Source organism: Marmota flaviventris, chromosome 9 (genome assembly GCF_047511675.1).
Source record: "Marmota flaviventris isolate mMarFla1 chromosome 9, mMarFla1.hap1, whole genome shotgun sequence".
In the NCBI taxonomy this organism is placed as follows: Eukaryota; Metazoa; Chordata; class Mammalia; order Rodentia; family Sciuridae; genus Marmota; species Marmota flaviventris.
The window spans coordinates 32,189,014-32,202,626 of NC_092506.1; the positions used below are offsets into that span (position 1 = coordinate 32,189,014).

Here is a 13,613-nt window from a genome sequence, read left to right on the forward strand (position 1 = left end):
CTTTTCTCATTCTTTCACAATCATCCCAAAGTACAATCTAAGACAAAGACCAGCTATACATATTTCCCAAATTATGAATGTGGAACTTCCATAAAAACAAAGAAGGCAATCTGGACTACTATAATGTACAAAGTTTAAAAAAAAAAAAGTTCACTTCTGTCGTGAAAATAATGAAGAAACCTGATGAGATCATAAACCCATGAAGCTTCCTGTTGGTAGCTGAGGATGAAGTCATTAGCAACCCAGGATTCCCAAGTCCTTGTAATCAGAAGCTGCACCTACCAGATTCAGTATTGTTCGGGAGAGGTGGCTTTAAAACACCCGGCTCCCGAATCCTCCAAGCCAGACCACGCCTTCCAGTTATCATTCAAAAGGAACCGTTTCAAAGTGTGGCACTATTACACATTTCCCTGCAAGCTTAAATATCAAGCAGGAGTCAACATTTTAGGTTCCTTTGGTTATGCTGAAGGAAAGATGAACTCTTGAACCCCGCGCTACATAATAAACCCAGGCTTCAGTAGCCGAAATGGAGGTGAAGCATGCTCTGGTTCCTCAACCTTTATGGCTTTCACTAATCAGCAGCCCCCGATTTCTTCCCCAAACTCAGTCACCCCAAGGCACAGAAAGCAAAGAGAGATTCCTTACTTCCTGCTGTTGTTAAAAGGGGAGGAAACCCTACAGCAACTCTGAACTCGTCGAAAAGAAATGGTTTAATTTTGGCCACCACTGCAAACATATGTCACCCAGCCCCAACTCCGCGTTCCCGCCCCGCCGGGCCTCCTGCCCCCCGCGCGTCGCGCTCCGGGGGTGCTCCGGTAGCCCAGCCTTCCCGGGTCACCCAGTGTCAGGGACGCGGCTCCGCGCCTCTTCCTCTCCCACCTCCCCCACCCGCACACCGCCAGAGCCCCAAGACCACACTGTCGGTCACCCAGGTTCCAATACAATGGAATGTCACTGCCCCGAATTCTCCGGGGCCCTCCTCGCCCCCCAGAGCCAGTCCTGGATCTCCCTGATACCGAGTTCGGTCTCGAGCCCAAACTTCACCATGTGAGAGACCAGGACCGGGAGATGACGGAGCCCCACGACTCCCGCCCAGCCCTCCCGTCAACCGCGGACCCCAACCAGTTCCATACGCGAATGCTGCGCTGGGCGCCCCCATCCAGCCGGGACCACCCCCTAGGAGTTATCAGCCCCCTCTCCCAAGGGGGGCGAGGGCGAGCGGAGAACTCCCCGCCCGACCCAGACCCCTGAGAGGCGCTGCAGCAGGGCGAAGGCCCCAAATGCATCCCCGGCCTTTCCTGGCCCACCGCGACCCCGCCGCCCACCCTCCCTACCTGGCCTTGAGGATGGGGCTGCTGCCGCTGCTGCAGCTGGGGCTAGAGGCGGCTGCTGGGGCTCGGGGTTCGTAGGCCCAGGCGGGGGTCGGGGTCTGCGCGGCGGCGCTGGAGGCGGCGGCGGGGGCGGCGGGGGGCGCGGGCGGCGGCGGTGGGTCGGCGAAGTCCGAGGTCGGGTAGTTCCTGTCCATCGTGGGGGTTGCGTAGGGAGGACGGGCTGCAATGGGGGCTCCTCTAGGGCCCTGCGTGAGGGGGGCGGGAAGGGAGGGAGGGGCAGGGGGAGGAAGAGGAGGAGGAGGCGGCGGCTGCGGAGGGAGCTGCCCCCTCACATGGCCCTGAGGAGAGGCAGGAGGAGGGCGCGCGGGCGAGTCCGTACCGCGGCAGCCGGGGCTGCGGCAGGCTGCAAGGCTCCAGCCTGGGCGTCAGGGAAGCGGCGGCACCAGCGGCCGGGACTCGCGGCGGCGGCGGCGGCGGCCGCTGCGCCCCATGTTGGTGGATTTCCCAGGATGCACCTCCCGCCCCCCTCCGCCCCGCGGCCTCGCCCCGCCTCCCCTCGGCGCCCCGCGCTCCCAGCTCTTGAGCTGGGCGGGCGCGGGCGAGGCCTCCGCCGCTACCGGTCGGCTCTGGAGGGGCAGCCACGGCTAAGGAGGCGAAGTCTGACGACCCGGCCGACCCCGGGGACTCGGAGAGCACCCGGCAGCCGAAGCCCGCGGACCGCGGACGTCTGCCCGGAGGGGAGCTGTCCGCTCTCGCTGCGCCCGCGTGGGAAGGGGCCGCGCTTCCCGATCGCCCCACCGAGGGAGGGGACAGTGAGCGGAAACGCAGCCTAGGGTGCCGCAAAGCGGGAGGCTTGTCAGCGCTTTGCCTGGAGTTCATTACTTGACCCTTCGGATTATTTTGAGGGACTCAGAGACACTCAGTCTCCATATCGCTATTTCTTTCTCTGCGCCCCAAACCAGAAACAGCTGAACGGGCTGTTTTACAGTTCCGTTTACTCCCTTCCTGCCCAAAGCTTGCTGGGCAAAAGGACCCTTTTCCTACTGCTAAAGGAGATTTATATTCAAAGAAATTCAAATTCAAACGAATTACTTTCCAATCCTCGCTGAAAGGGCCTTTCCCAGGAGTTCTTATTAACTGTCCCCATCCCCCAACTTGGGGATTTTCCCACTCTGGATTTTTGAATCTTTGTATTCCAAAATAAATACTGGCTCTTCGTTGATCAATCCAACTACCATCTGGATGACTTTTATAACAATAAGTCTAACTCAGTATGCAATGTGTGTTGGTTTTTTTGTTTTTGTTTTGTTTTGTTTTTTTGGTCGAGATTCGGAACCTCTTCAGGACTCTACCCAAACATTTCTTATCTGACTTCCAAGTTGTTGGTGTGGAGTGATTTTAATGACTACTTGAGGTTTTTCTGTTGTCTATCAGTTGTGTTTCTTCTCACGAGGAGTGAAATTAAGAGATCAGAGAAATCACTTGGCCCTTCAGCCTTTAAGTGAAAGTTAAAATAACGGTGAAGTTATATTTAATGACCACCTTTTAAAAATCAATATTGGTTTAACACCTATTACATGCTTAGCACAGCAATCTATCCCTCAAGATAAGCCTAAGGTAAAGGTTTTTAAGCAAATCTAGACAGGCGTAGAGGAAGACCTGATAATCTTGATACACTATCTCTAATGAACATTTAAAAAGCTGTTTTAAATTTAAGGACTACCTGGTACAGGGTCTACTAATCCTTCTGAGATTAATTTTGTCCTGGGAGATTCTGTTTTCCTCCTGGTGCCTACATCCTTTTGTTCCTATTCATTCTTTATTGTATACCCTTTTGCACCTGCGAAGCTTGGAGCCAGGTCCTGGGGTGGGGAAGGAAAGTTAAGTAGTCTTATTTACAAATGAATTCAAGCTGTGGACAAAACTGACCTTGCAATTTTAAGTTAATTACAGTTTGCATTTACTTAAGATATCTTTGAAAGTGATTTTCATTGGGGAAGGAATTTGCCAAATGTAAGATCCTACGGAGAAGTAACATAAATTTCCATTACATTTTTTTTTCTTCCTGCATACTGGAAATGTGGAATCTAAATACAATAAGTTTTCCAAATAACTTTTATATTTTTAACTACTTTTGTGAGTTTAAAGTTTCGTTTCTGGGGCTGGGGATGTGGCTCAAGCGGTAGCGCGCTCGCCTGGCATGCGTGCGGCCCGGGTTCAATTCTCAGCACCACATACAAACAAAGATGTTGTGTCCACCGAAAACTAAAAAATAAATATTAAAAAATTCTCTCTCTCTCTCAAAATAAATAAAGTTTCGTTTCTGTGGGAAGGCTAAGAAATGAATGTGGCATACTATAAATGTTTTATGGCACTTAGTTTGAGACCATAACTGGTACTCAAAGTGAGTTATGGGGAGCAGGGCATGGTAGCCCATGCCTGTAATCCCACCCACCCAGGAGGCTGAGGCAGGAGGATTGCAAGTTTGAGGCCAACCCAGGCAATTTAGTAGGACCCTGTCTCAAAAGTTCTTAAAATGGCTGGGAATGTAGCTCAGTGGTACAGCACCCCTGGGTTCAATTCCCAGAACCTCAAAAAAAAAAAAAAAAAGGTAAGTTATGCTAGCAACAGCAAACAAGTGGCAATAAAACCTTTGTCATCTCTTACACCATTATTAGTTTATGCCACATTGATCAAAGAACAGATATTAAGGGAAAACTTTTGTATTTTTATTTATTTTGGTACCAAAGACTGAATCCAGGGGCACTTAACCCCTGAGCCTCATCCCAGCCCTTTTTATTTTTAACTTTGAGACAGGGTCTCACTAAATTGCTTAAGGCCTTGTTAATTTACTGAGGCTGCCCTTGAAATTGTGATTCTCCTGCCTCAGCCTCCTTAGCCTCTGGGATTACAGAAGTGCTCCACTGTGCCCAAATGAGTATAGTTTTAAATAATATATCCTGTCGTCAGATGTTCCTTTGCCCTTCAAATGAAATTTTCTTAGTTTATCCTAAAGTCAAATGTTGCAACATGTTTATGATTAGCATCATTAAATCATTTAACTTAACATTTTTTAATTGATGAGTCATAATTGTATAATTTTATGGGATATAATGTAATGTTTTGGTATATGTAAATAAATATTTTTCCCTACTGAAAATATATTCCCAACTCTGCATTTTCCATGATCTGTTTTATATCATCCACAATCTAACTGCTTCAAGACTGATCTAGGTAATATCAAAAGTTTAGAATAAATGTTGTTTTTGTTTTAAATAATAACAACCGTTCTATTTTTTGTGTGTATGTGTGGTACTAGGGTTTTAACTCATGGCCTCCCAGAGCACTCTACCACTGAGCTACATCTTCAGCTCATTTTACTTTCATATTTTGAGATGAGGTCATACTAAGATGCCTAGACTGAGCTCCAACTTGCCATCCCCCTATTTTCAGCCTCCCAAGCCACTAGGATTCATTTCATTTTTTCCTGTGGAACTCCTGTTCATTCATTAAGATTCAAATAAAGCTGGGCACATTGGCACATGCCTATAATCCCACTGACTCAGGAAACAGACAGGAGGATCACAAGTTTGAGGACAGCCTCAGTAATTTAGTGAGGTCCTCAGCAACTTAGTAAGACCTTATCACAAAAAATAAAAAAGCAGCTGGGCTGGGGATGTGGCTCAAGCGGTAGCGCGCTCGCCTGGCATGCGTGCGGCCCGGGTTCGATCCTCAGCACCACATACAAACAAAGATGTTGTGCCCGCCGATAACTAAAAAATAAATATTAAAAAATTAAAAAAAAAGTTTAAAAAATAAAAAAGATTGGAGATATTATTCAGTGGTAGAGCACCCCTGGGATGAGTCCTGAGTACTAATTAAGATTGAAACAAAACATCTTCTAAAACATTTCCCCAGCTCCCCCAGGGAAAATTAAATTGATGGCTTTTCAGAAGTCCTATGGTGTTTTATTCCAATTGCTATTATACTTAACACTATCATATTGCATTGCAATTAGTTGTGTATCTGGGTTTTACTCTTACAAATCATGCATTCCATAAAGGCAGTGTTGCATTTAATTCATCCTTATATCTTCTGTACTAAATATCTTGAGCCCCTTGCATCTATTGACACAATTTATTAGGTCAACAAATATGATTGTTGAATGAATAAATACACATATGACTTTTATTTTATTTTATTTTTTAATTTTTATTGTTGGTTGTTCAAAACATTACATAGTTCTTGACAAATCATATTTCACACTTTGATTCAAGTGGGTTATGAACTTCCATTTTTACCCCATATACAGATTTCAGCATCACATCGGTTACACATCCATTGATTTACATATTGCTATACTAGTGTCTGTTGTATTCTGCTGCTATCCCCCCTCCCCTCCCCTCCCCTCCCCTCCCATCTTCTCTCTCTACCCCATCTACTGTAATTCATTTCTCCCCCTTGTTTTTTTCCCCTTTCCCCTCACTTCCTCTTGTATGTAATTTTGTATAACCATGAGGGTCTCCTTCCATTTCCACATATGACTTTTAAAATACCCTTTTAAAGGTTCCATTTAATTTACATATGCTATTCTATTTTTTTTTTTAAAGAGAGAGTGGGAGAGAGAGAGAGAGAGAGAGAGAGAATTTTTTAATATTTATTTTTTAGTTCTCGGCTGACACAACATCTTTGTTTGTACGTGGTGCTGAGGATCGGAACCCGGGCCGCAGGCATGCCAGGCGAGCGCGCTACCGCTTGAGCCACATCCCCAGCCCCACATATGCTATTCTAAAAGAGCACTTTTTTAAAAAATCTGGAATTGAACTTGGGATCTCACGTGTTAGGCAAGCACTCTACCAGGCCTTAAAAAGCTAGAGATTTTATCTTGATCCTATAATTGGAGAGAAGGGCCAGAAAATTGATGGAATCAGACAGTTTGGTTGCAGGAAACCAAATGAATTGGAAGTCCTATGCTTAAAAAGGAAACTTTCCTTCCTCACCTCCATTTCCCACTTCCTTCTGAGTTAAGTAATGCCTTAAAATATATGCATTATCAGGAGGATGGCCTTCTAGACTGCCTTGGCAACTTAGTGAGATCTTGTCTCAAAATAAAAAATTAAAAGGTCTGGGGATATAGCGCAATGGTATAGTACCCCTGGGTTCCATCCCACTACTACCAAAAAAAAAAAAAAAAATGCGCGCGCATGCGCGCAGGAACAATCTTCCACATTTCTCATCCTCCTCCTATTCCTTTAGTAAAATGAATATAACAACTGCTGGAAAAGTTGGAGTTAGATCAAGCAATTCAATCCTTTTGTAGTTGAGGAAACTGGAGCTTAGCTTTTCTTGGTTTGCTTTAAGGTGATGTAGGGAATCAGTTGGGGGAGAGAGCAAATGCCATCTCCACTAAGATGGCCTTGTTCATTAGCTTGTTGGCAAATGCAGAATTTGGGGTTGCCTGATTAGAACTGTAGTCAATAACTCCATACATTCCTGTGTTACAAATAGGCCAACCATTGTGTAGAAAGATCCAAGCTCAAATTTGTGGTTTCACTGAGAATATGAGAGGTATGTTTGAGAGAAGTGGGTTGATAAAGTGGGTCTTAGTTTTCAAATTTTCCTTTTTTTTGTTGAGGGGACCAGTGAGTCCTAACTTTGTTAGGGCAACTTTGATTTTAATCTGTTCAATCACTATCACAAATTGAAACATCAGATATCAAGGAAGTTCCACTACCATTTTCTCTCTGAGGCTTGACCGTGTCATCAGCTTTGACTATTGTTGCCTCTCTCCCCTGCTAAGAAAGACAGCAATAGAGTTGGAAGAGCTGTTTTTAAGCCTGCTTCTTTGGAAGTTCACTCTCAATGGGAAGGAGGGTATCCCTAAAAAACAATGATGAGTCAAAATCCTGCAGTGAGCAGAGCTTCTAGAAGCATATATTTGATCTGCAGTTTTGTGTGGAGGGTAGGGGTCTGAGCTATGAATACAGAGGGACTCTTGGGCATTGATGAATGGATTAGCTGATCCAGGGTCGGTAAAAAGAAAGGATGAATGATTAAGAGATACCAAGAGGTTTGGTAAAGAAGCAGCATTCATTGAACATATCTTTTACCTCCTTGAATAGATTGTAGAAAATTCAAAACCTTATTCTATAAGTGATGGATATTCTTATTAGAATAATCAATGCATACTGAACATGTTTGTCCTTGTGGCAAGGGCTTATGTGGATCATTATATTTCATCCTCATAACATCCTTAAGATGTAGATATTGATTACTGTTAAATCTCATTTTACAGAAAATTGAAGTTTGCTGAATTTAAGTAACTTTCCCAACAACATACAAGTCAACATAAGACAGTGATGCAAGTGAAGCTTCAAACCAGCTCTTTAACTCTAAAATCTAATAAGTTTGATTAAGGAGCTACTGCCAGTTTGGGCCAATGTTACTATATTTTCTTTCATAATTAGTATGTATTTTGTAGGTCCTTTAGGACTGTAAATTCCTGCTGGGCATGGAATCCCAGCAGCTCAGGAGGCTGAGGCAGGAGGATCACAATTTCAAAGCCAGGTTCAGCAACTTAGCGAGGCCCTAAGCAAAAAGCCTTTTCCAAACAAGATAACATTCCGACATCCTGAGGACAAGAACATGGATACAATTTTTTGGAGCTACCAATCAATTCTCTATAGTATCCTTTGATAATATTTTCCTGAAGCAATTGCTATGATTATCAAAAAGTAGTTTTTCTAACTCCATCATTGTTTGTACAGTCATTAGTAATCATTCTTCTATAAGAAGGAACTTTTTCTTATCACATTTATTTATTTTTTGTATCTATATGAACTCATGGATTCTTACTTTTATTTCATTATTTATTTTTATTAGTGCATTACAAATATACATAATAGTGGGATTCATTCTGCAATATTCATACATGCACATAATTTAATTAATTTCATTCCCTGGTAACATCCCTTACCCTTCCCACCTCCTTTCTCCTGATCTACTTGCTCTACTCTACTGATCTCTCTTCTAGTATTATAATTATTATTTTAATTAGTGCATTACAATTATATAGATAATGCATTGTATATGCATACACACATATATGATTCCCTGTGGAACATGGATATGGCATAATTTGCTAGATTTCATTCCCCATACTTCCCCATGTCCTTCTTTCCTCCATCCCTCTCAGTCCCCTTCCTTTACTCTATTGGTCTTCCTTCTATTTTTGTGAAATTCCCTTTTTTATTATTCCTTCCCTCACCTTTTTCTTTTTTAAATGTTTTTAGTTGTCAATGGACCTTTGTTTATTTTTATGTGGTGCTGAGAATCGAACCCAGTGCCTCACACATGCTAGGCAAGCGCTTTGCCACTGAGCCACAACCCCAGCCATCCCCCACCTTTCCCTAGCTCCTGCAAATGAGAGAAAACACTTTACTCTTGACTTTCTCATTCTGACTTATTTCATTTGGCATGAATTTCTCTAGTTCCATCCATTTACATTCAAATGACATAATTTCATTCTTTATGACTGAATAAAACTCTATTGTGTATATATGCCACATTTTCTTAGCCACTAGTCTGTTGACCTAGGCTGGTTTAATAACTTGGCTATTGTGAATTGTGCTGCTATAAACATTGGTATGTATATATCCCTATAGTATGGTAATTTTATTTATTTTTGGGGCAGTGCTGGGGATTGAGCCCAGGGGTGCTGTATCAATGAGCTACATTCCCAGCCCTTTTTATTTCTTTATTTTGAGATATGGTCTCACTAAATTGCTAATGGGCTTTCTAAACTGCTGAGGCTGGGCTTGAGGAACTTGGGATCCTCCTACCCCAGCCTCCCATATTGCTGACATTACAGGCATGTACCACTTGCACATAACCATTCCTAGTAGCCTTTTGAGGAATCTCCGTATTGCTTTCCAAAATGGTTATACTAATTTTCTGTCCCACCAACAATGTATAGGTGTACCTTTTCCCCCACATCCTCACCAATTATTGTTATTTTATTCTTTTTTTAATATTTATTTTTTAGTTGTAGTTGGATACAATATCTTTAATTAATTTATTTATTTTGTGTGGTGCTGAGGATCGAACCCAGGGCCTTGCCCGTGCTAGGTGAGCGCTCTACCGCTGAGCCACAAACCCAGCCCTGTTATTTATTCTTGATAATTGCCATTATAACTGGAGTGAGATGAAATCTCAATATAGTTTTGGTTTACATTTTCCTGATCGCTAAGGATGTTGAACATTTTTTCATTTATTTGTTGGCCATTTGTATTTCTTTTTTTTCTTTTTCTTTTTTTGGTATCAGGGATTGAACTGAGGGGTGCTAAAGTACTAAGTTGTACCCTTAGAGCGCGCACGGGCAAGCGCACGTGCTCTCTCTCTCTCTCTCTCTTTATATACACACACACACACACACACACACACACACATATATATATATATTTTTTTTAATATTTAATTTTTAGTTTTAGGTAGACACAATATCTTTACTTTTTAATCTTTACGTGGTGCTGAGGATTGAACCCAGTGCCTCATGCATGCTAGGCAAGCACTCTACCACTGAGCCACAACCCCAGCCCTATTTCTATATTTTTAATTTGAGACAGGGTTTCCTTAGGTTACCTAGGGCCTTAATAAGTTGCTGAGGCTGGTTTTGACTCATGATCCTCCTGCCTCAGATTCCTGAGCTACTAGGATCATAGGTGTGCACCTCTATGTCTGGCTCCCTTTTTAAATTTATTTTTTATTTTTTACTTATTTATTTTTATATGGGATTGAATCCAGGGGCACTTAACCACTGAGCCATATCCCAGCCCTTTTTAATTTTTTATATTGAGACAGGTTCTCACTAAATTTATTGAGGCCTTGCTAAATTGCTGAGGTTGGCCTTGAACTTGCAATCCTCCTGCCTCAGCCTTCTGGGCTACTAGGCCTTTTTCTATTTTTTAATTTGAGACAGGATCTTGGGTCTTGCTAAATTGACTAGATGGGCTGGGGATATAGCTCAGTTGGTAGAGTGCTTGACTCACATGCACAAGGCCCTGGGTTCAATCCTCAGCACCATAAGTTTAAAAATAAATAAATAAAGGTAAATTGCTTAGGGCCTCAGCTAAATTGCTGAGGCTGTCTTTAAACTTGTGATCCTCCTGGCTCAGCCTCCTGAATTGTTGGGATTACAGGGATGTAGCACCACACCAGGCATCATCATCATCATCATCATCATCATTATTATTATTTTATTTAAGACAGTGTCTCATTAATTTGCTTAGGGCCTGGCGAAATTGCTGAGGCTGGCCTTGAAATTGTGATCTCCTGCCTCAGCTTTCCAGGTTTCTGGGATTACAGATGTGTGCCAGCGGCCGCCATGCCCAGCTTATATTTCCTCTTTTGAGAAATGTCTGTTTACATCAGTTGCCCATTTATTGGTTGAGTTAAAAGAGTTTTTTGGTGTCAAGTTTTTTGAGTTCTTTATATATTTTGATTTTTTAAAAAATATATATATTTATTTTTAAGTTGTAGTCGGACACAATACTCTTATTTTATTTATTTACTTTTATTTGGTGCTGAGGTTTGAATCCAGGGCCTTGCACATGCTAGGCAAGCACTCTATTGCTGAACCCCAGCCCCAGTCCTATATTTTGGATTTTAATTCTCTGTCAGAGAAGTAGTTGGCAAAGATTTTTCTCCTATTCTCTAGGTTCTTTCTTCATGCACTTATTTTCCTTGCTGTGCAGAAGCTTTTAAATTTTTAAAAATTTGTTCTAATTAGTTACACATGACAGTAGAATGCATTTTGACACATTGTACACAACTTCTCATTCCTCTGGCTGTACATGGTGCAGAGCCTTACCAGTAGTGTAGCCATACATGTATAAATGGTAATAATGTCTGTCTCATTCTACCTCCACACCCGCTTCCCTCCCCTCACCCCCTTCTGCCCAATCCAAAGTTCCTTCATTCTTCCCTACCCCCCATTATGGATCAGCATCTGCTTATCAGAGAAAACATTCGGCCTTTGGATTTTTGGATTTGGCTTATTTCACTTAGCGTCATATTCTCCAGGTCCATCTATGTACCTGAAAATGCCATAATTTCATTCTTCTTTAAGGTTGAATAATATTCCATTGTTTATATATACGCATTTTCTTTCTCTGTTCATCTGTTGAAGGGCATCTAGGTTGTTCCCATAGTTTAGCTATTGTGAATTGAGCCACTATAAACATCGATGTGGCTGCGTCACTGTAGGATGCTGATTTTAAGTCTTTGGGGTATAAACAGAGGAGTGGAATGACTGGGTCAAATGGTGGTTTCATTCCAAGTTTTCTGAGGAATCTCCATACTTCTTTCCATAGTGGTTGCATCAATTTGCAGTCCCACCAGCAATGTATGAATGAATGAATGTACCTTTTTCTCCCACATTCTTGCCAACAATTAATGTTGCTTGTATTCTTGTTTTTTTTTTTTTTTTTTTTTGTGTGTGTGTGTGTGGTGCTGGGGATTGAACCCAGGGCCTTGTGCATGCGAGGCACACACTCTACCAACTGAGCTATTTCACCAGCCCCTGTATTCTTGATAATTGCCAATCTGACTAGAGTGAGATGAAATCTTTGAGTTTTTAATATTTATTTTTTAGTTGTAGTTGGACACAATACCTTTATTTCACTTATTTATTTTTATGTGGTGCTGAGGATCGAACCCAGGGTCTTTCTACCAGTGAGCCACAACTCCAGCCCCTTAGAGTAGTTTTGATTTGCATTTCTTTAATTGCTAGAAATGATGAACATTTTCCATATGTTTATTGATCAATTGTATTTCTTTTTCTGTGAAGAGTCTGTTCAGTTCCTTAGCTCATTTATTAATTGGGTTATGTATTTTTTTGGTGTTAAGTTTTTGAGTTCTTTATATATCTTGGAGATTAGTGCTGTATCTGAGGTATGTGTGGTAAAATTTTTTTCCCATTTGGTAGGCTCTTTCTTCACGTTTTTTTTTTTTTTTTTTTTTTCTTAAAGAGGGAGAGAGAGAGAGAATTTTAATATCTATTTTTTAGTATTTGGCAGACACAACATCTTTGTCTGTATGTGGTGCTGAGGATCGAACCCCGGGCCGCACGCATGCCACGTCCCCAGCCCCCTTTCTTCACGTTTTTGATTGTTTCCTTTGCTGGGAAGAAACTCTTTAGTTTGAATCCATCCCATTTATTGATTCTTGATATTATTTCTTGTGCTTTAGGAGTCTTGTTAAGAAAGTCAGTTCCTAAGCTGACATGATGAAGATTTGGGCCTACTTTTTCTTCTGTTAGGTGCAGGGTCTCTATTCTAGTGCCTAAGTCTTTGGTGCACTTTGAGTTGATTTTTGTGCATGTGAGAGATAGCGGTTTAATTTCATTTTGCTACATATGGATTTCTAGTTTTACCAGCACCATTTGTTGAAGACACTATCTTTTCTCCAATGTATGTTTTTGGTGCCTTTGTTTACTATGAGATAACTGTGTTTATGTGGGTTTGTCTCTGTCTTCTATTCTGTACTCTTGGTCTACATGTCTATTTTGGTACCAATGTCATGCCATTTTTGTTACTATTGATCTGTAGTATAGTTTAAGGTTTGGTATTATGATGCCTTCTGCAGAAGCTTTTAAATTTGATGCTTTCCCACTTATTGATTCTTGGTTTTATTTCTTGAGCTTCAGAAGTCTTATTAAGGAAGTCAGTGCCTGGGCCAATTTGTTGGAGTGTTGACCCTATCTTTTCTTCTAGAAGTTGCAGTGTTTCTGGTCTAATTCCTCTGTCTTTGGATTCTTATTTCATCGGATAGATTTGTGCAGTATAGGATTCACTGAGCAGGTTCCATTTGTTCAAACCCCACACACTGCAAAGAAAGGAATATTCTGCCTATTAGAAACATCTTTATTTGAGGCTTTGGGCCACACAACAGAGTTTATGCTAGCAAAGCGATTTATGCTGGAGACCTTGAACCACCTAATATCAGTTTGACCTCTGGAGGGGCTAGAGAATTAAGGTCAGACCCAGAGCAATTCAGCTTTGACTGTGTGATGACCCCCAATAAAAACCTTGGACACCATGGCTTACATGTACTCCTGATTGACAATACTTCATGTGTGTTGTCACACAGCATTAATGTCTTCATGGCTCCAATGAAAGGGACAACCGGAAGCTTGCTCCTGGTCTCTTGTACTCGGCATTATGTGACTTTTTTCATTGATGATTTTAATTTGCTTCCTTTCACTGTAATGAGCTGTAACCATGA

The 13,613-nt window shown here is 42.0% G+C and overlaps 1 protein-coding gene and 1 non-coding gene across 4 annotated transcripts in view; both read right to left on the minus strand.

Annotated features, from left to right (window-relative positions):
* Nucleotides 1-1,828, minus strand: part of Qser1 (glutamine and serine rich 1) — an 81,139-nt gene extending 79,311 nt beyond the window's left edge. Inside the window, exon 1 of one of the 3 annotated variants that reach the window (XM_071616314.1) lies at nt 1,711-1,828. Coding sequence is in view for 1 of the 3 variants with exons in the window: in XM_071616313.1 (XP_071472414.1) it covers nt 1,335-1,525 (191 nt within the window). In the remaining 2 variants the exon portion in view is untranslated. Of the gene's footprint in view, nt 1-282; nt 376-1,334 lie in introns of those variants that run through there. The other 2 variants (XM_071616313.1, XM_027936706.2) reach the window with 2 other exon arrangements.
* A 10,003-nt stretch (nt 1,829-11,831) lies between these two features.
* On the minus strand, nt 11,832-11,908 carry Trnaa-cgc (transfer RNA alanine (anticodon CGC)). The gene has a single exon. It is a non-coding gene; the product is annotated as a tRNA-Ala (tRNA).
* Nucleotides 11,909-13,613: the final 1,705 nt, after the last annotated feature.